Below are 22,771 nucleotides of genomic sequence, written 5' to 3'. Positions count from 1 at the left end.
ACAAAAATAAAACAATAAAAATCTTTTCAGTCCAAAACAACCCAGATTAATTTCTCCTAATTAATGGCAGACTTAAGAACCATTTACAGATGACCAAGACTGACATATAATCAAAAACTAATTTCCTCTTGGTAATTGTGATTTTCACTGTGACAACAGAAATTTAAGTAACATCGTCTTATTTACTGCTTGAGACAAGACCAACAATTTTCCGTTGGACACTCTAAATCACTCATTTGACTTGCCAACTCTGGATCCAGGGAAGAATCTGATCAATTAAAGAATCTCTCAGATATGGGTTTTCCTTAATCAGAAGGGTTAGGCAGGATTTGGGAGATGTAGGAAAAGTCCTCTGCTTATAAACTTCTCTCTTGAGGCACCTGGGTGACTTAGTTGGTTAAGCGTCTGACTTCAGGTCATGATCTCATAGTTCATGGGTTTGAGCCCTGCATCGGGCTCTGTGCTGACAGCTTAGAGCCTGGAGCCTGTTTCAGATTCTGTGCCTCCCTCTCTCCTGCCCCCCTCCCCACTTGCTCACTCTCTCTCTCTCGAAAATAAAAATAAAAATAAAACACTAAGAAAAAGCTTTTCTCTCATCAGTCTATGTCTGAAACACATTTAACTTGAGGAAAATTTCTTCATTCCACTAATTAGGGATAACATTAAAAAACAGACACCCAGGAAGAAGTAGCTGGCTCGCAAATTTAACATACTGTTTAAGGAACCACTGTTTTAATATCTCCATTCTTCAAAGAATACATATTTGTTTTTAAATACAGATAAAATACGTACACATGGTATTACTCTCAAAATAATATACATTGAAAATTTTCTCTCTGCACCTGTCTCTCAGCCACCATCTATCCCTAACTGGAGACAAATACTATTAAGTTTCCTGTGCTTTTTTAAAAAAAAGTTTATTTAGAGAGAGAGAGAGAACACGAGCAGGGGAGGGGCAGAGAGAGAGGGAGGGAGAGAATCCCAAGCAGGCTCCACGCTGTCAGTGCAGAGCCTGATGTGGGGCTTGATCCCATGACCATGAGATCATGACCTGAGCTGAAATCAAGAGTCAGATGCTTAACTGACTGAGCCACCCAGACACCTTCAGTTTCTTGTGTACGTTGATATAGAGAGTCTATACATGTATATTTGGAAAGTACAAAGGCACCAAAGGCTTGAAGGTCATGGTCTCTTTTATCTGCTGCCCCCTTTTCTCATGAAATTCTACTTGAGCCAGCCAAATGCCACCTCTTCTATGAAACTTTCTCTGACTCTTTTCCCCTAACAAGGTTGATCAACCTTCCTGTGGGTCACTGCTCTATCCCCTTGTATTATTGAACTTATTAGTATCACAATAGCTTTTTCATGGATCTAGGTCCTATGTCACCTCCTAGTCTTGGTGGAACTCTTCCATACTGGAGGCTGCTTCCAACTCTTCTTTGTATCCTGGTGCTGAGCCCAGGGTAGGCACTGAGTACATGTTTGCTAAATGATTACCAAGAAATTGGTTGGAGATAGAAAGATACATCAAAATGACCCAGAAAGAGGCTGGTAGGGTATGTCATAATCTTACGTACCCAATCAAGCTTCATTCTTCCTTTTTTTAAAATCCCACCCAAGCTTCTGATGGCAAAATATTAGTGGCACACAACCCACATACCATCACAAATGGATATTAAATCCATGTGAATTTCTAAAGAATTTACTTTAGTTCAAAGGGCAATTTAAAGGAGCCAAGTACACGGGACTTAATTGTCATTGAGCCCCACAAAAATCACAAACTCCTCCAGGGGGATTTAAACACTGCATTGCTGGAAAAGAATTTCATAACACGTACTAATGTATCCTTAGAGTCAATGTCATCAGACATTTCAGCCCATCCATTACCATATTCTTTACTGTTCAGGCTACCAACAAGTAGATAAAGTAACTCATAAACATACCAATCGTTCAGCAAAAGGCAATTTTATCATTGCCACAGTAGGCTCATAACACTTAAAGAAGCCGTGTGTTAGAAAAATTAACTAAGGGTCTCCTGTGCACTGAACAATATCAATAAGCACCCTTGTGTGGGTGAACTATTTCCATAGAATGAGATTTTATAGATTACATTTCTAAATGTTCAGTGGATTGTTCTAATAAGCATTTTAGAATAAAACTTTGATAAAGAATTATGTGGTAGATATTACTATAAAGGAATATATATATATATATATATATATATATATATATATATATATATATGGCTCAATTTTACTATTTGTAGGTGTGATATACTTAATTTGGATCACACTAGAATTAAACCCAATCTTTGTTATACTCATAAAACCTCTGTTCCCACTGCCCTCAAAATAATCCTAGGTGGCATTTTAGCTACAGAAAAATTTCACATTAAATTACACACTTAGGTGGAAAACATATTACCAGTGATCCCCAAAGAGTGTCATGTCGTATTTCCTTGCTTTATGGGAAAAATCCCTGCTAATAAGAAAGACCCATGAGGACCAAAATAAGGATTAAAAAGATTATATGGAAAATGGGCATTGTTTTTGTCTGGAAGAAGCCATTGTTCAGATCTATGGTCTTAGAGGAATAATGCTCCTTTTAAACATCATTTAATAGAGTTCCCCTCTATGGTTGTCACGGTTCAGAAATCATACAGTCCTGTCTTTCCATATAGTAGACGACTTTCTCAGCAGGAAGGCCAAATCAATGAAGGGTGATAATATAGTGGGAGTAGTAAAATGCTCAGTCCAATGCTGTGCAAATCAAAACTATGTTCACTTCTACCTTGAAACAGATGTAGATGTATTAAGTTACTGATTTGTGATGTCTATTGCAGTTAGAGAGTTAAAAAGAAAACTGTTGGGGTACAACTGTGAAAAAATATGTCACTTTGAACAAAGTTGATAGGCTCCAGACTGTACTTATAGAAGTAAAGGGATCAGTGTCTTAGAACATGATGCTTTTCTGTACCAAATCCTTTGTGGCCAAATTCTTTGGGAAAAAAACCAAAACCCTCAAAAACCAAGCTTCCTTATTATATTTCAATTAGAATGTGATTTTGAGGGGCACCTGGGTGGCTCAGTTGGTTAAGCGTTTGACTTCGGCTCAGGTCATGATCTCGCAGTGTGTGAATTCGAGCCTCGCGTCAGGCTCTGTGCTGACAGCTCAGAGCCTGGAACCTGCTCCGGATTCTGTCTCCCTTTCTCTCTGCCCCTCCCCGGTCACACTCTGTCTCTCTCAAAAATAAATAAACATTAAAAAAAAACAAACATGATTTTGAAAAAAGAGGGCAGGAAAGTGTAGAAGAAGGACCCAGAACTGGGAACGAGAGGAGTTAGTTTTTCTCACAGCTCTGCAGGTGGCCAATTTTGCAAGTGGTTCTCCATGCACTGCTTTGTTCAGGACACTTATCAGTAAAGCACAGAGTCAAAATACATGGTTTCTAGAGTCATTCCACGTCTATAATTTTAGACCTCTGTGAACTCATACAGCACAAAGTAAAGCAGAGAAAGCCACTGTTTTATGCAGATACTTAAGTCCTGCCTAGAAATAGTAGGACCTCCTTCTAAATGGCAGACCACAAGAATCCCAACTTTCACAGTCTGTGAGAGATCAGAAACATAAGGGTTTGGCTTGGGCTCTGTATTAGTCTTCTTTTGCAAAATTTAGTGGCTTAGGGGTGCCTGGGTGGCTCAGTCAGTTAAGTGCCCAACTTTGGCTCAGGTCATGAGGTTCATGAGTTCAAGCCCTGTGTTGGACTCTGTGCTGACAGCTAGAAGCCTGGAGCCTGCTTTGGATTCTGTGTCTCCCTCTCTCTCTGCCCCTTCCCTGCACACACTCTGTCTCTGTCTCAAAAATAAAATAAAATAAAATAAAACATTAAAAAAATTAATAAAAAAACCTCAGTGGCTTAAAACAAAAATGAATCATTTGTTTGTTCATGATTCTGTGGGCTGGCAGTGTGGGCTGGGTTCAGGGGGTAGTTCTGCTCCACGCTATCTCAGCTTGGCTCACAAGAGTTTGCAGTCAGGTTGGCTGGGGCCTCAGCCGAGATAACTGGGCCCCTCTGCCCCCATGTGCTCTTTCATATGGGGTGCCATCCTCCAGGAGGCTGATCTAGGCTTGTCTGCAAAGTGGCAGTCTTTCAGGAGAACAAGAGCTAAGCTGCAAGACCTTGAGGCTAAAGGCTTAGAAGTTACTCAACGCCACTTTCACTACTATTGATCAAAGCAAGTCAATGGGCCAGCTCGAATTCAAGGAAAGTGGAAGGAACTGCACAAAATTTATGATCAATTTTAATCTCCTACAGTCTCTATCAAGTCTGGCAGAGGAATTTTCCAGCCTGTAAACAATGGAAGGCAGCAACGTATGGTGGGAAGAATACTGGCTATGGCCACATAAACCTGTGTTCAGAGTTTAGCTCTGCCACTTATCATAGCTTTGTGATAACTTCTATTAAGATATTTAGCCTCACTGGGCTAGTGTTCCTGTCTCTGTAAAATGGAACTAATAAATTCTTCCTTTTAGGGTTTGAGGACAAAATGAGATTATGTATATAATGTCAAGCAAACTGTCAGCCAAATAGATGTTGAATAATTGCTAATGAAGGTTCCCAACACATATATATCTAAGGTTGAAGGGGGCCTATCTGGGACATAAAGGAAGGAATATAGATCAGTGGTCAAAATTCATGACTCTAAGTAGGAATGACACCAATTTCAGTCCATTTTTTAATTTCTATTTTTCCTATTATTATGGTGAACTGAGAATATAAGTGATTGCTTTTTTTTTTTAAGTTTATTTTGAGAGAGAGTAAGAAAGCAAGTGGGAAGGGAAAAGAGAGGGAGAGACAGAATTCTAAGCTCTGTGCTGTTAGCACAGAGCCCAGCTTGGGGCTCGAGTTCACAAACTGTGAGATTATGACCTGAGCCAAGATCAAGGGTCGGATACTCAACCAACTGAGCCACCCACGTGCCCCTAATAATTTTATTTTTTTAAATGTTTTATTTATTTTTGAGAGAGAGAGAGAGAGAGAGAGACAGAGAGTGAGTGGGGGAGGGGCAGAAAGAGGGAGACACAGAATCGGAAGCAGGCTCCAGGCTCCGAGCTGTCAGCGCAATAGCCCAATGCAGGGCTCAAACCCATGAACCATGAGATCATAAACTGAGCCTAAGTTAGACGCTTAACCAGCTGAGCCACCCAGGGGGCCCCCTGATGATATTATTTTTAAGTAATCTCTACACCCAACGAGACATTTGAACTCATAGCACCAGGATCAAGAGTCGCATGCTCTATTGACTGAACCAGCCGGGGGCTCCCTGACTGCTTCTTTTCAAGAAAGATTATGCTGGGAAACCTAATGTAAAAGGTGATAAAAGTAGAAATGCAAACATGTGCTATCTTAAATAGGAATGGCAGGACTCATGTCAACAAAGGCAGCTCTCTACTTTCCTTGTTACAGTGGGGCAGTACGTTGTTTAACCCAAGGATGGACAACTTAATGCATTTGTCTTGCTGGGGCATGTGTTATTATGCTTACATTCCATGTGGTTTTGTAGATCTTTTTATATTTTTGAACCAATTACAAAGGTAGAAGGCAAAGATGATTCAAGACAAGTTGCAAAGATGCTCATCTTCCCCACCTTCAAACCCAGTGCTTTGATGCAAAAGGTATCTGGCAGACCCTCATTGATTCATGCATGAGAAGCAAAAAGTTAAGAGGTTATTTTCAGTATCTCATAAGAACATAGAGGACTTGAAGCAGAATGTAGTCAACAAATACTGTATTTTCTTTACTTGAAGATGACTTTTTTCTCATTTTGATTTTATAATTTGGATGAATCTCAGAGTCAAGTGTACATTCAATATACTACTTTCCCCACTGTGGATACAATAAAAGATGATTACTTTAGAAGAAGTACAGTTTTGTCAAACTGATATAGTTTTGTTTGCCAACTTCATAGGTTGATTATAAATGTTTCTGTTCAGAAAACCTGAAGAAGCCATAGCTATAAAAGGAAGTAAGAGTCAAAAGAACTTACACTTTAAAAAATCTGGATACTCTCACTAATAAATTAGAGTTTGCTACATAGATTTTCTTTTTTTAAAAAAAGTGTTTATTTATTTTGAGCAGAGAAAGGGTGAGAGAGAATCCCAAGTAGGCTTTGAGCTGCCAGCATAGAGCCCAACACATGAATCCATGAATCATGAATCCATGAACCGTGAGATTGTGACCCCAGCTGAAACCAACAGTCAGGCATTAATGGACTGAGACACCCAGGTGCTCCTAGATTTTCTAAGAATCTCAGAACACAGTCACCAATCAAACCCCATAAGACTCTGTTACAAAAGGAACCAAGAGCCAGTCCTTATATCCTAATCCTAATTTATTCATCTATTCTAATAGGTTTGGGGGAGGGTGTAAAGATTTGTACCTACCAAACACTCTAAGAGAAAGAAAATGGATCACAACATTTAGTACCTACCATTATGGAATACTGAAATATTCTTGGGTGATAAACTATAGACAACATAAATAAGCATTAAATCAGCAATACCAGTGGCTCTTTTGACTAAAAGTATGGATTAAGTGATCAGTTATACAGGAAGCAGTAACACCAATCTGTGTGTGTGTGTGTGTGTGTGTGTGTGTGTGTTAAAGGAATGGACTATTTAAGCTAAAAGTCAAGCTCAGGGATTGCAAACTCTTCCACACTATAGGTAACTAAAGTGTGGAATGAAAATCACAGCAATAAAACAGCTAATATAAGAATTGCAATGAATATATAAAAAGTTTCACATTTTAAGACTGCAAAGCTTTCCCTTCTCAAACTCAGAAAAGAAACTGTTTTATATTTACTTGAAATGGAATTCCCTTGCCAAGAATGATTTTGCAAAAGGTTGATATTCATCAATATGAATATAATTTTTCATACTGAACTATAGATTTATTTTAAGGAAATGGGATAATATTTGCATTATATTTTATAAGTCCCTATAGTTCCATCTGGTCCTTATTTACCTAAACTTTACTCAGCTTGCATAATATTTTTGCTTACAGTCATATTCTTTAAGATCAGAAATGCCCAAATCTGGAAATTCAGAGGTACTATTCGTTAACATTCTTTCAGTGTGATTCATAGACTTTCTGCAAACTCTGCTTTGATTTTAAAATAAAACTAAGGTAATAAGATGTTTTGTGTAAAAATATATGACTTAAGCAATAATGATAAAAGGAGCCTGGCTTTGGGTGATTACACGCCAAAGCAAACCACACTCCTCGTGAAACAGGCTGTGCAAAGTTCATTCGAAGGGGAATAGCAAAATAAAACACTTAATCAAATGTAAAATAGTTTTCTATTCTGCTTACTTAAAAAAAATATATAGTGGTTTAAATTGCTACAGTCCTAAGTTTAAATGGTCAAAAGCAGTAACAGCTAAACAATAGCAGGCAATATGGTGAATCAGGGTTAAATGAGGTCACTGCAGAGTCAGACATATGGTGATAGCTAAAAAAATATTTTTCGCTTGAATTTCTAGATGGATGACTTTACCATACAGTATCCAAATGTGACAGTCCTTCTACCTTGATGCTTCTTGCTAATGTACCTCTTCTATCTATGGAACTTCTATTTAATAAGACTGACTTAAATTGGTACTGAATCAGGTGGTGAAAAAAATACACATTTGAAACTTGGAGAGAAATAAGATTTTGAGTCTGATATTCCCAGGCCTTTTAAATATTAATAGAGCATCTCAATTTTACAATCTATCCTGGGCATCCGCTGACCTCATTTACAACGGGATGGTACCAGGAATATCAAGAGGAACCAAATGCCCGAGGCTAATTGTTTTCCTCTTGTAAGGAGACAAGCTTATCTCCAGATGCAGAGGAACATACAAGTATAGCAACTAGGGCTTATATTCATAAACTTAACCTTTCTAAAAGTGGTAATAATGACTAGTTTCCATAAACCAAAACTCAACAGTAATTAAGCCTTATTCTCTAGTTAAAAAAACTTAAGACTGAAGTTTTAAGAAACCTGTGAGATGGGAATGAAAAGAGAGAATGAATTTCCTTATCCTACCATACCCTTGAGAAAGAGACTTCTCAATGTAACACGTTGCTGTCTGATTAAAAGAGAAAGCCTAATAACACTAATGTCCTCGCAAAGTGGCTGCTTGCATTTGTCAAAATATTTCTCGAGATTTGGCACTCACTACGTAGTTCACTCCAACTTTGGCCAGCTGAGGTCTAGAAAGTTATTCCTTATGAAAATGTGAAATCTGTTTTTCACTGAGCCGCTTGGAGGCACTTGAACTGTTCCTACCCTTCGTCCACACAAAGATAACCTTACGTGTTTGCATGTCACTGTCCCTTCTGATCTTCCCTTTTCCATTTGATTCAATTCTTCCTCACAGTGATGTGGTTTCAATAATGTCCTTGTCAACTGTGATATAATCACACCCAGAAATGAACAGGATACTCTAGCTACAGCTAAAACTGATCAGAGAAGCACTCCAGACAGATCTAACAGCATGTGCAAATGCCTTGAATGGAACTGAAGGAGGCCAGCATGGCTGGAGTTCGGAGTGGCTCAGAGTCTAGACAGTCATATTTTTTTTTTAATTTTTTTTTCAACGTTTATTATTTATTTTTGGGACAGAGAGAGACAGAGCATGAACGGGGGAGGGGCAGAGAGAGAGGGAGACACAGAATCGGAAGCAGGCTCCAGGCTCTGAGCCATCAGCCCAGAGCCTGACGCGGGGCTCGAACTCACGGACCGCGAGATCGTGACCTGGCCGAAGTCGGACGCTTAACCGACTGCGCCACCCAGGCGCCCCTAGACAGTCATATTTTTAAGTGTGCAAGGCTCTATATGGTGGTACTAAAGGTACAAAATACAATAAAACAGGTCTGTTCTCAAGATACTCAAGGTCTGGTGGGTGAGATGAACAACCCCCTTTTACAGGTGGAAATCAATGACACATAGACGTAGCACTAGAAAAGGAGCCCAGTGGTGTGGCTTTGCAGTCAGATAGCTTGATGAAACTCCAACTGGACCAACTGCTAGCATTATTGTGGTAGGGTCCCCTCCCTAAGGAAAAAAACAAAAAACAAAAACAAAAAAACCTCAAGGTAACCTGGCTATGCGCGTACATGCAACATCCCTCATGACCTTGTAACATGAGACCACTTAATCAGACTACATGTTTGTGTGTGTTACCATATGTGGGAGACAAGGAAGTAGAAAATACATAAAAAACTACTCCACGTGGTGTTCAGGGCTCAGTTCTTCAGGTACAAGCCCAACTGGGCAGTGCCGGCAGGAATAAAGTTGCTTCCTGGAAAGAAAAGCCTTGGGGTCATGATTCTCTGTGGGAGAATCCTGCTGCATTACGTTCTTGGAGAAGTTACCTAACTTATCTGAGTCTCAGTTTCCTCATCTGTAAAATGGGGATAATACCACTACTTCTATAGGGTTGTTGGGAGAATTAAATAAGAGGATAACACATTAATTACATATTAAGAACAGTGCCAAACCACTTTTTAAGAGTTTGGTGTTGAAAAATAAATATCTAAGTATGCAGAAACAAAGTCATGTTTCTCAGTGTGCAGCTAATATATCAAAGACATACAGATGAAGGGAACTAAGGATATACTTTAATATGAATGTTTAATAATAATCACTAATAACTGAACTCAGTATAGACAGGTACTGGGAAAAGTGCCTTATATTCTTTATCTTAATTAATCCACATATCAACCATAAGAGGTAGATTTTGTTGTCACCACTTTCACACAAATGGAGAAGCAGATTTAATCTAGAACGGTTTAAGTCACTTGTCCAAGACCCTGCAGTGAAAAGATCTGGGATTCTGGTGCCATAGAATCAGCATCATTTCTCAGACTATTAGATTTGATATAACACATTGTCTACACTGTGGGACCGTTGGCAATGGTAGCCAGAGAAAGGAAAATGCACAGAGTGAGGGGTCCTGGGGAAGCTTTCTTCATTCTTTCTCCACTTCATTTGTTTAATCCCAAGAATGATTCAACTTGGCCAATACTCTGAGATAAAATACTTGTTTCTTAAGTTTTTCTTTCTCTTCTCTAGAATTCCCAAGGCTGATATAATAGAATAACCACCAATAAAATGACATTGGAAAACTATATTTTACTTCTTCTGGGGACACTAGAGGTAAAACTTCTCATCAACAAGCAAACATTTCAGAGAAGGGGGAACTGAAAGATTCAGGGAGATGCTTAAAACATATGTGGCAAGCATCATACCTCAGTCTTTCATTTGGCAGAATATGCTGTGTCTTCTGAGTTGCAAGATTTCATGAAAACTAGTACTCCAAGACCAAAATAAGTGGTGGCAGTGGGGGAAGACACAGGATGAAAGCATGGGTGGCAGATGGATGGAAGGAGATAAAAAATATAAGTAAATATACTACTTTATACCTTATCTGATCTCCTTGTTGTGTGCGCCTCTAAACTCATATGTAGAAACCCTAATGACCAGTGTGATGGCATTAGGAGGTGGGCTGTTTTGGAGCTGATTAGGTCACAAGAGCAGAGTCTTCATGGATGAAATTAGTGCCCTTCTAAAAGAGACTCCCCCAGAGGCTCCTTTCACAATGTGAGGATACGAGAAGTCTACAACCCAGAAGAGGGCTCTCGTCTGACTCTGTGATCTTGCACCTCCAGCCTCCAGTACTATGAAAAATAAATTTCTGTTGTTTATAAGCCATCAGTCAGTGGCATTTTATTACAGTAGCCTGAATAGACTAAGATACTGGCATATAAGAAACATACAAAAACTAATCCATATTAAGTATATCTAGACAATGTGTACTACAGTTCTACTTTTTTATGCTTTCCAGAGAAAGTAGCTATTTTAATGGTCCTTATTAAGATTTTTCACTGGTTGGTCCCTTATATTAGACCATAAACACTGATGGTAGTAGGATCAACTTGAACAAATGTATAAGGGCAGGGTTATGTCATTCAACTTCATGTCCTCGGCATTAAGAAGAGGGCAGCCTTTAAGCAAACATATGCAGGCTATCATACAAGAGCCATATTCACCAAAAGCAGACCTGGGAGCACGTCATCAGATTGAAACAACAGAGGCAGAAGTTTGTCATTGAGGAGTGGGTGCAGGTGTGCTCATAAACCTTCCCAAGAGGCTCACCCTCACCATTGTCTTGGTGTTTTAAAAGGCCTATTTTAGAGGAAGGGCTGCAAACACATTGGGGTGTCAAGTGAGATCTCCCTCTCTGATCTCAGAAACCATCTGTCTTGGTTCTGAAGCAATTATTTACAGCAGATAGGACTGGTGTGTTGTCAAGACCAAGTCCCAGAGGCTTCATTCCTCCAAAGATAGTAAAAGTATCTGTTGGACACACAACAGAGAGAGCACAGAAGCCCTAACTGAGATGGTTGGAGCAAATGCTTAAGAAGGGTCACCAGCACGCAAAACATGCTCTTTCCCTGCATCAGAGCTCAAGGAGGCATCACATAATCACATGTGTAAAGGCAAATGCAAAGGTACTTTTGACAGTGGGTCAAACTGTCCGCAATTCCCTTTCATACGTTCTCATCTTTATTTGCTAACTTCCTGCTGGCTGGATGCAATCCCATGACCTGACTGGATAATATGACCTGGCATGTTACTTAGGCTGTGTATTCCATGTCAAAATTTAGAAGGAAACAAAAGATCTTCATTGTGGTAAACAGTGGTTTTATTTGTTAAAGCACCTTCCACCCCCCAGCTGTTCAGCTTCACCAAAAACGGACATGGCTATATATTAACTAGTGAGTCTAACTTACAGCTTTGGATGAGGTACCTGAGGTTGAAAAATAAAAGCTGCACCCCATTTCTCATTTTTAAAGTGGTGCTTATCCTTCCAAGGACAATGGGATTTACAGTCTCAAAAGGCAGAACTATATATTATGAACTTTAGAATGCTGTTAAAGATTTTTTTTTTTGGCTGCCTTGTGGTGGCAAAGAGAAGCAGAACATAGTATTTGGCAAATAGCCTCACATCCAAGAAGCAGCAGGTGAAAAGGAGCACTGGAAGCCTCCAAACTAGCAGCCAACAGCACAAATGTACGCAATAGTAAAGTCCCAAGTACAGCATGGGCACATCTTACTCAGGTTTTCTAACCAACCCACACAAAGCAAAAAAAAAAAAAAAAAAAAAAAAAAACCACAGAAAAAATCAGTTAACAAACTCATTTAGCTGGGCAAAACATGCCGATTTAAAGTAAGTCTTCTGATTTCCTATGGAAAATCTAGTTCTGCCTTATTTTAAGCAGTATAGACTTATATCTACAAAACTCAAATCAGAGAGTTACTTCTTCATGAAAGAATTCACTACAAAATTTCCTTGAAATATGATTTCCCTCGTTTGTTTTAAATACAGATTTATACAAATTCGGCTTATTTAATATTTGCGAATATCTCTTTGGACAAATGAGGAAACAGGCCCTGGAAGGGAGAAACAGCCAATCTTCAAGGTTGACCAGTAGTTTCTGTATACTACTCCAATGTCTTTAGTATATTAAGACCCCAGAACTTTCCTACATTTCTAATTATATGGCTTGGAATGCTATCTTTTCAGCTTTTGTCATTGAGGAAAGCGGCAACCTTTTCTTTATAAGTTTCCATTCAAGTGGTTTGGTCCAGGTTATATTTTTATTTATTTATTTATTTATTTATTTATTTATTTATTTATTTGGAGTGATATAAGTGTTCTTTTATTTATGTATTATTATTATTATTTTCAAGTCTGGTTTTTATTTATTATTATTATTTTTAAAATATAATTTATTGACAAATTGGTTTCCATATAACACCCAGTGCTCATCCCAACAAGTGCCCTCCTCAGTGCCCATCACCCACTTTCCCCTCTCCCCCACCTCCCATAACCCTCAGTTTGTTCTCAGTATCCAAGAGTCTCTTATGGTTTGCCTCCCTCCCTCTCTGTAACTTTTTCTTTTCCTCCTTTCCCTCCTCCATGGTCTTCTGTTAAGTTTCCCAAGATCCACATATGAGTGAAAACATATGGTATCTGTCTTCTCTGACTGACTTATTTCACTTAGCATAATACCTTCCAGTTCCATCCACGTTGCACTTTCAGGCTATATTTTTAAAGTTTTTTTTTTTAAGTTTTATTTATTTAGTTTAGGGGGGAGGGGCAGAAAGAGGGGAAGAGAGAGAGAATCCCAAGCAGGCTCTGGGATGTCAGTGCAGACCCCAACGCAGGGCTCAAAGCCACAAACCCTGAGATCATGACCTGAGCTGAAATCAAGAGTCAGACGCTTAAGCTTAACCTAAGACTGAGCCACCCAGGTGGCCCCAGGCTGTATTTTTTTTTTTTTTTTTAGTGTCTATTTATTTGTGAGAAAAAGACAGATGCGAGCAGGGGAGGGGCAGAGAGGGAGAGGGAGAGAGGGAGAGAGGGAAACACAGAATCTGAAGCAGGCTCCAGGCCCTGAGCTGTCAGCACAGAGCCCAATGCAGGGCTCAAACCCACAAAACACAAGATCTGGGCCGAAGCAAACCACCCAGGTGCCCCCCCAGGCTGTATTTTTAAACTGTATTTAAATCTTACTCCATGAAAAGGCAGAGAGCTAAAACTGGCTGCTGAGCTAGTTAACTCCAGGTGTTCCCAGTTATAATCTTGTTATAATATGTCTAAATGCTGCTATAATGCTGTTGGTCTAGTAAGCATTTATGAAAAAATGCTCCAGGGGCACCTGGGTGGTTCAGTTGGTTAAATTCCCGACTTCTGCTCAGGTCATGATCTCACTGTTTATGGGTTCAAGCCCCGCACTGGGCCCTGTGCTGACAGCTCAGAGCCTGGAGCCTGCTTCCGATTCTGTGATTCCCTTTCTCTCTGCCTCTCCCCTGCTTGTGCTCTCTCAAAAATAAATAAAACTTAAAAAAAAAAAAATACTCCATGTCCTAGACAGAGAAAATCCTGATGAAAATTAAACACTGAGAAAAACTTAAGGCTGGCCAGAATATGCATGCATATCTATTTATAATTATGCTTCTTCTCATTCCATGAAAAAGCCAAGTCTTCCATAGAAGTGATAAAGGCCATAATAAGGTTCCACAACTAACTCTGTAACGGTATAGATACACTTTACTTCTAGGAACTTACCAAAGGTGTGTCTTTTCCTCCCACAATGCTGAGACCAAGACCTGAACGTCCCTTGGATATTTCTATAATCATTTCCTGGCCAGGAACAATGGGACACGTGGCAGGGTCCACTGACAGAGGAGCCTGGAAACCACCTGGAGGATTGAACACAGAATGACCGGCTAGTAGGAGATGTAGTCCGGCGCGCACACTCGTTACTTGGGGAGCGCGGGGTTTGCATGTGTTCGTCATTTCGCTATTTTCCTGCTAAGCACCATGAAGGAAACGCTGGGTCCTTAATGCCCATTCAGGAAGGGATGAAACCTGACGCTTCTGAGATTAAAACAACCACCCCCTACTCAATCATTTAACTATACTTGAAGTTTTTAAAATCTTAATATATACCATGAAAACTGGTATGGAAAAATGACGAAATGATTAAGTACATATAGGCATAAGTTACAATGAAAACAAAGACTAGAATGATAGAAGATTCTGAGTTACAGTTCTAAGACACTAAGAGTTCGTGCTTACTTTCAATTAAAGCATAGCACACCAATTAAGATGTATAAAGGATTTAATCAATAAAATATGATTTAGCTGAAAATAATAATTACCGAACAATGATCCCCAAATACATACATAGTAAAAAAAAAAAAATAATAATAATGTGTCACAAACACATTTAAGAATTAATTACTGGGATGGGGCGCCTGGGTGGCTCAGTCAGTTAGGTGCCCAACTTCGGCTCAGGTCATGATCCCACAGTTTGTGAGTTCAAGCCCCCCTGTCGGGCTCTGTGCTGACAGCTTGGAGCCTGGAGCCTGTTTCAGATTCTGTGTCTCCCTCTCTCTCTGCCCCTCCTCTGCTCAGGCTCTGTCTCTCTCTGTCTGTCTCTCTCTGTCTCTCTCTGAAAAATAAATAAACTTAAAAAAAAAAAAAAAGAACTAATTACTGGGTCCATGACTGAAAAACTTGTTACAAGAGTTATTTCTATTTTATAAAGATCTACTTTTAATTTGGTTTAAAGATTTCATTTTTAACTTTCTAATGTAACATCTATTCCCAATGTGGGGTAGAACTCACAACCCTGAGATCAAGAGTCTCATGCTCTACCAACTGAGCCAGCCAGGCACCCCAACATTTACTTTTTTAAATCATTGCTTTTAGATTGAGATTCTCTGGGCGCCTGGGTGGCTCAGTTGGTTAAGCAGCCGACTTCAGCTCAGGTCATGATCTTGTAGTCCGTGAGTTCAAGCCCCGCATCGGGGTCTGTGCTGACAGCTCAGAGCCTGGAGCCTGTTTCAGATTCTGTGTCTCCCTCTCTCTGACCCTCCCCTGTTCATGCTCTGTCTCTCCCTGTCTCAAAAATAAATAAAACGTTAAAAAAAAAATTAAAGTTTAAAAAAAAAAGAAGAAGAAAAAATAGATTTTCTCTAAAAACTGAGAGAAAAAAAAAATTTACTGGCTAGGAAAAGATGTTTAATACAACCCCTTTCTCTGGCATAACTTCTACATATGTGCATTTTCCAGATGACTGATCCTAACTAATTGAAAAATCAAAATATTCAAAAGGTTAATTTCAAGAGATTCTTATACAAATAACAGCCTCCAGAGAATGTCATCTTTTCTGACAACTAAGCTTAATCATCACAAGTACTGATTCTTACAACGTGGTAGAATTTAGTTAAGGGCTGATAATAAAGAGCCCCACCTGCTGGTCAGCTGCAGCTAATGCACAGGGACCAACTTGGGATCCAGAAAGCTCATTAAACATCTGTACAAGCAAGGGTCTGCGGGGTAACAATGATTTTTACATTTTCAAAAGGTTGAAAAAAAAAATGAAAAAAAAATCTTTTTGAAGACATGTCAAAATTACATGAAATTCAAATTTCAATGTCCATAAATGAAGTTATATTGGAACATAGCCCTGTTCATTTACTTGCAGTCTATGGATGTTATCACCCTATGACAACAGAGTTGAGTAGCTGCAACAGAGTCCATATGGTCCACAAGCCTTAAATATTTACTATCTGGCTCCTTACAGAAAAAGTTTGCCAATCTCTGATATTAAACAAAAGGGAACAGGCTGTAGGTAAGTCTGTGGAGGGTTCTGCTGTAAGCAATAATAATAATAAAGCAGGTTTTGGAGTGGTGGCGACACGGATTTAAGTTCCCAGGAAGGAAATTAATAGGTGGGTGAAACCGAGGCTCATTCCTCATCTGAAAAAATGCATGTAACGAGCCACTTTCTAATAGGAATTAAATGAACAATGTGTGTAAGGTGCCCGGTCCAGCAGCTGGCATAATGTAGCATTCATACAGTCACTCTTTCTGACCACATGGAATTTGTTAATCTAATGGTCTCTTGGTTAAGAGTGAGAAATTTAGTGACGCAGCCTCAATAACAAATGCCTTATTAGAAGAATATTAAATTATAAACCTAATTTCACTCCAGATCTTTTTGCAGCATATGTAATTCACACTGCATTTTCCATTCATTTACAATAAAAACCATGTACAATATAGTGGCATAATTTCATGAATGCTTTACAAAGTTTCTTGTCCTTATGTAAATGACTAGTTTAGCCTCTTGGATGAGAAGAGAGAGAATACATAGTCAGAGATGCTGGCGATGGCACTTCTTTTCCTCCATTTTTGCCTCATTCTAGCTGGTCCTGAGTCAGTCTTGGTATGTATTTCTCCCATACAATCCGGCCCAAAGCCTGACATACCAGGCCCCCAATAAATGTTTGGTAAGGAAATGACTGAACGAGTAGAATTTCCACAGATTAAATTATAGGATGATTAATTTCTGTTATTGAGATATAAATATGTGATACATCATATCAAAACTCAATTGGTTGGGAATGCAAGCTGGTGTAGCCACTCTGGAAAACAGTATGAAGTTTCCTCAAAAAACTAAAAATAGAACTACCCTACAAGCCAGCAATTGTATTACTAGGCATTTATCCACGGGATACAGGTGTGCTGTTTCGAAGGGGCACATGCACCCCCATGTTTATAGCAGCACTTCAACAATAGCCAAAGTATGGAAAGAGCCCAAATGTCCATCAATGGATGAATGGATAAAGAAGATGTGGTATATATATACAATGGAGTATTACTCGGCAATCAAAAAGAATGAAATCTTGCCATTTGCAACTACGTGGATGGAACTGGAGGGTATTATGCTAAGTGAAATTAGTCAGTCAGAGAAAGACAAAAATCATATGACTTCACTCATATGAGGACTTTAAGAGACAAAACAGATGAAGATAAGAGAAGGGAAACAAAAATAATATAAAGACAGGGAGGGGGCAAAAGAGAAGAGACTCATAAATATGGAGAACAAACTGAGGGTAACGGGAGGGGTTGTGGGAAGGGGGATGGGCTAAATGGGTAAGGGACACTAAGGAATATACTCCTGAAATCATTGTTTCACTATATGCTAATTTGGATGTAAATTTTAAAAAATAAAAATAAAATAAAATAAAAACTCAATTGGTAAATTATGGTTACTTTCTCAGTAAAAGGCCACGTAGTAAGTATTTTGAGCTTTACAGGCCATGCATTCTCTGTGGCAACTACTCAATTCTATCCTTAGTGTGTGAAAGCAGCCTTAGACAACAGATAAACAAATGAGCATAGTATTTTAAATTTTATTTATGGACACTGAAGTCTGGGTTTCAGATGATTTTCATGAAATAGTCTTTTGACTTTTCCAACCTTTTAAAAATATGAAAACCATTTTTGGAGACCATGCAAAAACAGATGGTGGGCCAAATTTGACCCACGGGTCATAGTTTGCTGACCACATTCATCAAGAATTTTAGTAAAAATCCAACTTCAGAATTATACTGGCTTGCTAAATTTTTTATTGAGTTAATGTTTATGAAAAACATGTAAAAGACTAATACCATAAAGGTGTCAGGCTTGCTAAATTCATTCAGGGTTGTGTTTTGCCACTGGTAAGCATAATGTTTTAAATAGGCTTTTTAAAAAACTGACTTATATAATATAAAAACAAAGTAGAAATACTCATTATTCATTTTGAAATTCTATTTTCAACTGCCAGTCAGCATAATTCATGCCAGGAATTCAAAGATAGAAAGTGAATACTCTTGTCTTTAAGCACTGAAAATTAACAGTCTTCAAATAACTTATATCAACATATGCAAGGCTAACAATTTGACTGAATATGATTTTTAAGAGGTATTACTCATGAACTAAACACATTCTTTTGGAGAGAGTACAGAATAATTTATTTGTAAGCCTCATATTCAAACAGTATTTACTGAAGGCCTTTTTTGTTCTAGTACTTTTATATTCAATAAGCACTAGGCAATCCCAAAAACAGAGATGAGGAAAATGGTGACCTGTCCAAGTCCCAAAGCTAAGAAAGTATAGGAGGGGTGGAAAGCCAGGCTTCCTGACTCCTGGTCCAGTGCTCTTTTCAGGACATCACAATCCCTTCTCTTTTCTCATGTCTGATGAGTCAATTCAATTTTGCTCACAGAAAGAATCATACCATAGCCTGGGAAGTCTGCATCTGTTGAATGGTATGACGGAGCTGGTGCTAAAGGTATCTCTTGTGAACTGAAGGAAACTTTCGTCGAATATTTTTGCTGTTTCATTTGGCTGACAGCCTACAAAAGAAAGGAAAATTAGATGCATGTCAAAGAGGAGAAAGATAACAAAAGGACAAGACTTTAAAACTGGTGTGTTGTTACCAAAACAATGGCAGCACTCCAATAATGTCTTCTGAGAATTTAGAGTGGGAGGGAGTTAGGATGATTTGTGTCCCATCCCCCATGCCTCCCTATTTTAATCTTACATCTAAAATGCTTCAATGAAGGATGGATCAAGGAAGGGAAGAAGGATAAAAGCTGACAATACTTATCATTGTGGTCTGTATATGATGCTGGGGCTGGTAAGCAGAACAAAAATTTTTACAATTTCTACTTACTGATGAAATCAATGTGAAGTGCACATACCTATGCTGTGCCCGGTGAAAAGCAATCTATGCTGCAGATGTTCTGAGCATACAACACTGTCCATCTCTTCTGGACACATCCACAATAGTCAAATGCATTAGGCAGCTTAACTGAGCAACATGAGGGTCAGGAAGAGGAAATAAGCATCCACTGAAAGCTTACTAAGTGCCAGGTACACCAATTACATTTTAATTCACCTCAAAGACCTGTACCTTATTCACCATTGACTCCCAGTGCCTGGAACATAGTAGAGCCTCAATAAATGTTTGATGAATGAATGAATGAGTCAATGAATGGATATACAAGAGCAAAATTGAAGACATGGAAATTCACAGTTGAAAATGAATTTGTAATTCAGTGAAGGTACGGAGACCTTTGCTACGTGAGCTTCGGAAAATTAACTTGTCATTCTGGATTTGGGTTGATAAGACCTCCAATGAATATTAGTATTAGAAAACCAAGAAAAACCAAAAGGATTCCATGCTTGCTTCACAGGCAGTTAAGAAATATAGGTAGTGACCTGACCTGCCTTCTTGATCTGTAGTTAGCCAGGGAACCCATCCCCAGCTGGAAGATTCTGGTGGAGGCAGTGAAGCACCAGGCTGTCCCTGGGGTCTAGAAATAGGATCAAGGTAACTGCTCCAGAATAATGATACCTCAAGATTCTGTCAGTGGAAGGCTGTGCCTCAATACAAGGTGCTGTACAGTATATAAAAACTAAAACAATACCACCCATTGTGCATCTGCATTGTACTTTCTAGTTTTCAAAAACACTTTTACATCTATGAATTCATTCATTTATAAGAAGAACCTGGAGGGTTAGACACTATTACTTTCTTTTCCAGATACAGAAGTCGTTGTCAGACGACATATCTGAAATCACAAACTAATGAGAGGAAGAGGTTGGATTAAAAGTCAGTAGCTAAACAATGCTACAAATTATTGTATTTTTATTTTTAGAAGATTTTATTTTCAAGTAATCTCTATTCCCATCATGGGGATCGAACTTACAACTCTGAGATCAAGAGTGGCATGCTTGGGGTGCGTGGGTAGCTCAGCTGGTTGAGCCTCCAATTCTTGATTTTGGCTCTGGTCGTGTTCTCACAGTTCATGGGATCAAGCCCTGCATCAAGCCCTGCCTTGGGCTCCACACTGACAGTGCAGAGCCTGCTTGGAATTCTTTCACTCCCTCTCTGCATGCATGCACACACTCTTTCTCTCACAAAAAAAAAAAAAAAAAAAAAAAAAAAAAAAAGAATTGCATGCTGTACTATCTGAGCCACCAAGCACCCCAGAATGCAACAAGTTTAAAATGTTTATCAAACAGCCGCTTGGCAATGAGTCTATGAATGTTCTTTTCTGCAGTTTTTCTATCACCAACATTTAATAACGACCATATACTTTCTTAAAAAGATTTATTCAAAGACATATTTTCAGTGATTTCAAAAACGAGGGCAGTGGAAAAATGACAAATACAGGTTTATTATCAGAAAACTGAACAATGGAGCCACCTAAATATCAATTACTCTAAGGACCACATTTTCTAGCCTGCTTGCAGCCAGATACATCTGCAGACTCTTATCCAGTAGGGTGTAAACAGATACGAACTGTACAATTTTCAGGTCATTCTCTTAAGGATTAGAAACCTGCCTTCCTCTTCTCCCTAACTGGCATGCAGATGGGGTGATAATAACTGGAGAAGCCATCTTGGACCAAAAAATGGATGCATTTTTTGAGGATGGTAATCAAATAAGAATGATAATCATTCTTAGACTGACCATACCCATACTTTATATAGAAGAGATACTTCCTGTAGAGATTGAGCCTAATCTTAACTCATATAGTACTTAAATTCCACTTTTGTTGTGTATCATCTTTAAAAAGAATATCAATAACAAAGGAAAATGGAAGCTAAAGAATTTTTTTTAACGAAAAAATGATGTGATTTTTAAAACAGGAAAGTACAAGAGACCACAATCATGACATTATCACTTTTATAATAGCAGGGAATGTTTGCATCATTACATCTCAGCTCCAGGTAGCATTCCATTTCATTGTGTATAATAGCTTTCCAACAGATATTGATAGTATTGAACTCAATTAAAAAACAAGGAAATAGGGGCCCCTGGGTGGCTCAGTCGGTTAAGTGTCCGACTTTGGCTCAGGTCATGATCTCGCGGCCTGTGAGTTCGAGCCCCGCGTCGGGCTCTGTGCTGACAGCTCGGAGCCTGGAGCCTGGTTTGGATTCTGTGTCTCCCTCTCTCTCTGCCCCTCCCCTGCTCATGCTCTGTCTCTCTCTGTTTCAAAAATAAATAAACGTTAAAAACAACAACAACAAGAAGGAAAAAGTCCACAGGAACCAAGTGAGAAGTCCAACATATACTTTTAGAGGCAGACTTCTTGTTGGTAGGTATGGTGAAGGATGGAATGTGTGCTCCCTGTGACTCATCCATTGGCACAAAACCAAACTAACAAGAATGAAAGATAAGAAAGATTGGACTTTCTGTTGAATGCCTTCTATTCAAACCTGAGAGTTGGAATGGATGTTATAGGCCATCTAACCTAACTAAACCAGTGATTCTCAGGCCCTGTCTTTATAACAGAAATTGCTAGGGAGCTTTTAAAATTTATGGATGCCGGAATCCCCCTTCTAAACCAAGTAAATTGGCACATTTTGTGTTTTAAGAATTATTGCTTAAAGTTAAACCATGGATTCTTAAGGTGGGGTAAATGGGTTTCTAAGAGATCCACAGAAGGCGTTTTGGGAATTATAAAAATCCTGTGTTGTATGAAAATTATGTTTATCAGTATTTTTCTGGAGAAAAGGATCTACAGTTCATCAGGTCTTTATGATGGGGGAAAAAAAAATCACCATTCAAAACAAGATAGGAATTGTTGAGTTTGCTACTACTGATAGCTGTGTGGCCACAGGCAAGTCACTTAACCTCCTTGTACTTAACTTCCTCATCTGTAAATTGGTGGCATTATCTCTAAACCTTGCAAACCTGCTGTAAAGATCAAAGAGAAAAGTATATAAGTAAACCTATCACTGTGCCAGGAACAGTTTAAGAGTTCAACCGATAACAGCTATTAATGTTTTTATGTCCTTTGATAATAAATGACCAGCCAGCTCCTGATTGAAAACAGTCAGGGCTGGTCTGGAACAGCTCAAGTGGTTGGGAAGTTCTTCATAATGAGCTGACACAGCCTCGGTGCACGTGCTGCTCACTGACCTGTGGGCCCTTTCTCTTCTGTAGCCACGGAAAAGGGTTACAATCGCTTTCCCAAAGGAAAATGCTTTCGATATTTAAGCGCTCATTTTCCAACAGGGAAAAGAAAGGGCAGATGATGAATAAAATGTTATTCTAAAAAAACATTTTCGAGATGGCTGATATGTGTCTTGTGGTAAGTGGCAGCATATAATGTATTAACACATTAATAGTATTTACGAATGCATTACATAAAGTAAAAAATGTGTCCTTAAATTAAAAATTGCTTATACGTTTTCAGTTGAACCGAATTTGGTTATTTTTAAGGTTCTTCCTACACCTACTCATTTTTTAAAAAGATTTTATATTTTTAAGTAATCTCTACATCCAACGTGGGGC

The 22,771-nt window shown here is 38.8% G+C and overlaps 1 protein-coding gene across 1 annotated transcript in view; it reads right to left on the bottom strand.

Annotated features, from left to right (window-relative positions):
* PATJ (PATJ crumbs cell polarity complex component) overlaps positions 1 to 22,771 on the bottom strand; it is a 368,834-nt gene that overhangs the window by 52,978 nt on the left and 293,085 nt on the right. The window contains 2 exon segments of the mRNA XM_043575139.1: positions 14,188 to 14,321; positions 18,698 to 18,815. Coding sequence (XP_043431074.1) covers positions 14,188 to 14,321; positions 18,698 to 18,815 — 252 coding nt within the window.

The sequence above is a fragment of the Prionailurus bengalensis genome, chromosome C1 (genome assembly GCF_016509475.1).
Source record: "Prionailurus bengalensis isolate Pbe53 chromosome C1, Fcat_Pben_1.1_paternal_pri, whole genome shotgun sequence".
Lineage (NCBI taxonomy): Eukaryota > Metazoa > Chordata > Mammalia > Carnivora > Felidae > Prionailurus > Prionailurus bengalensis.
The sequence above is the reverse complement of the archived record's forward strand: the minus strand, read 5'-3'. Positions and strand labels throughout refer to the sequence as shown.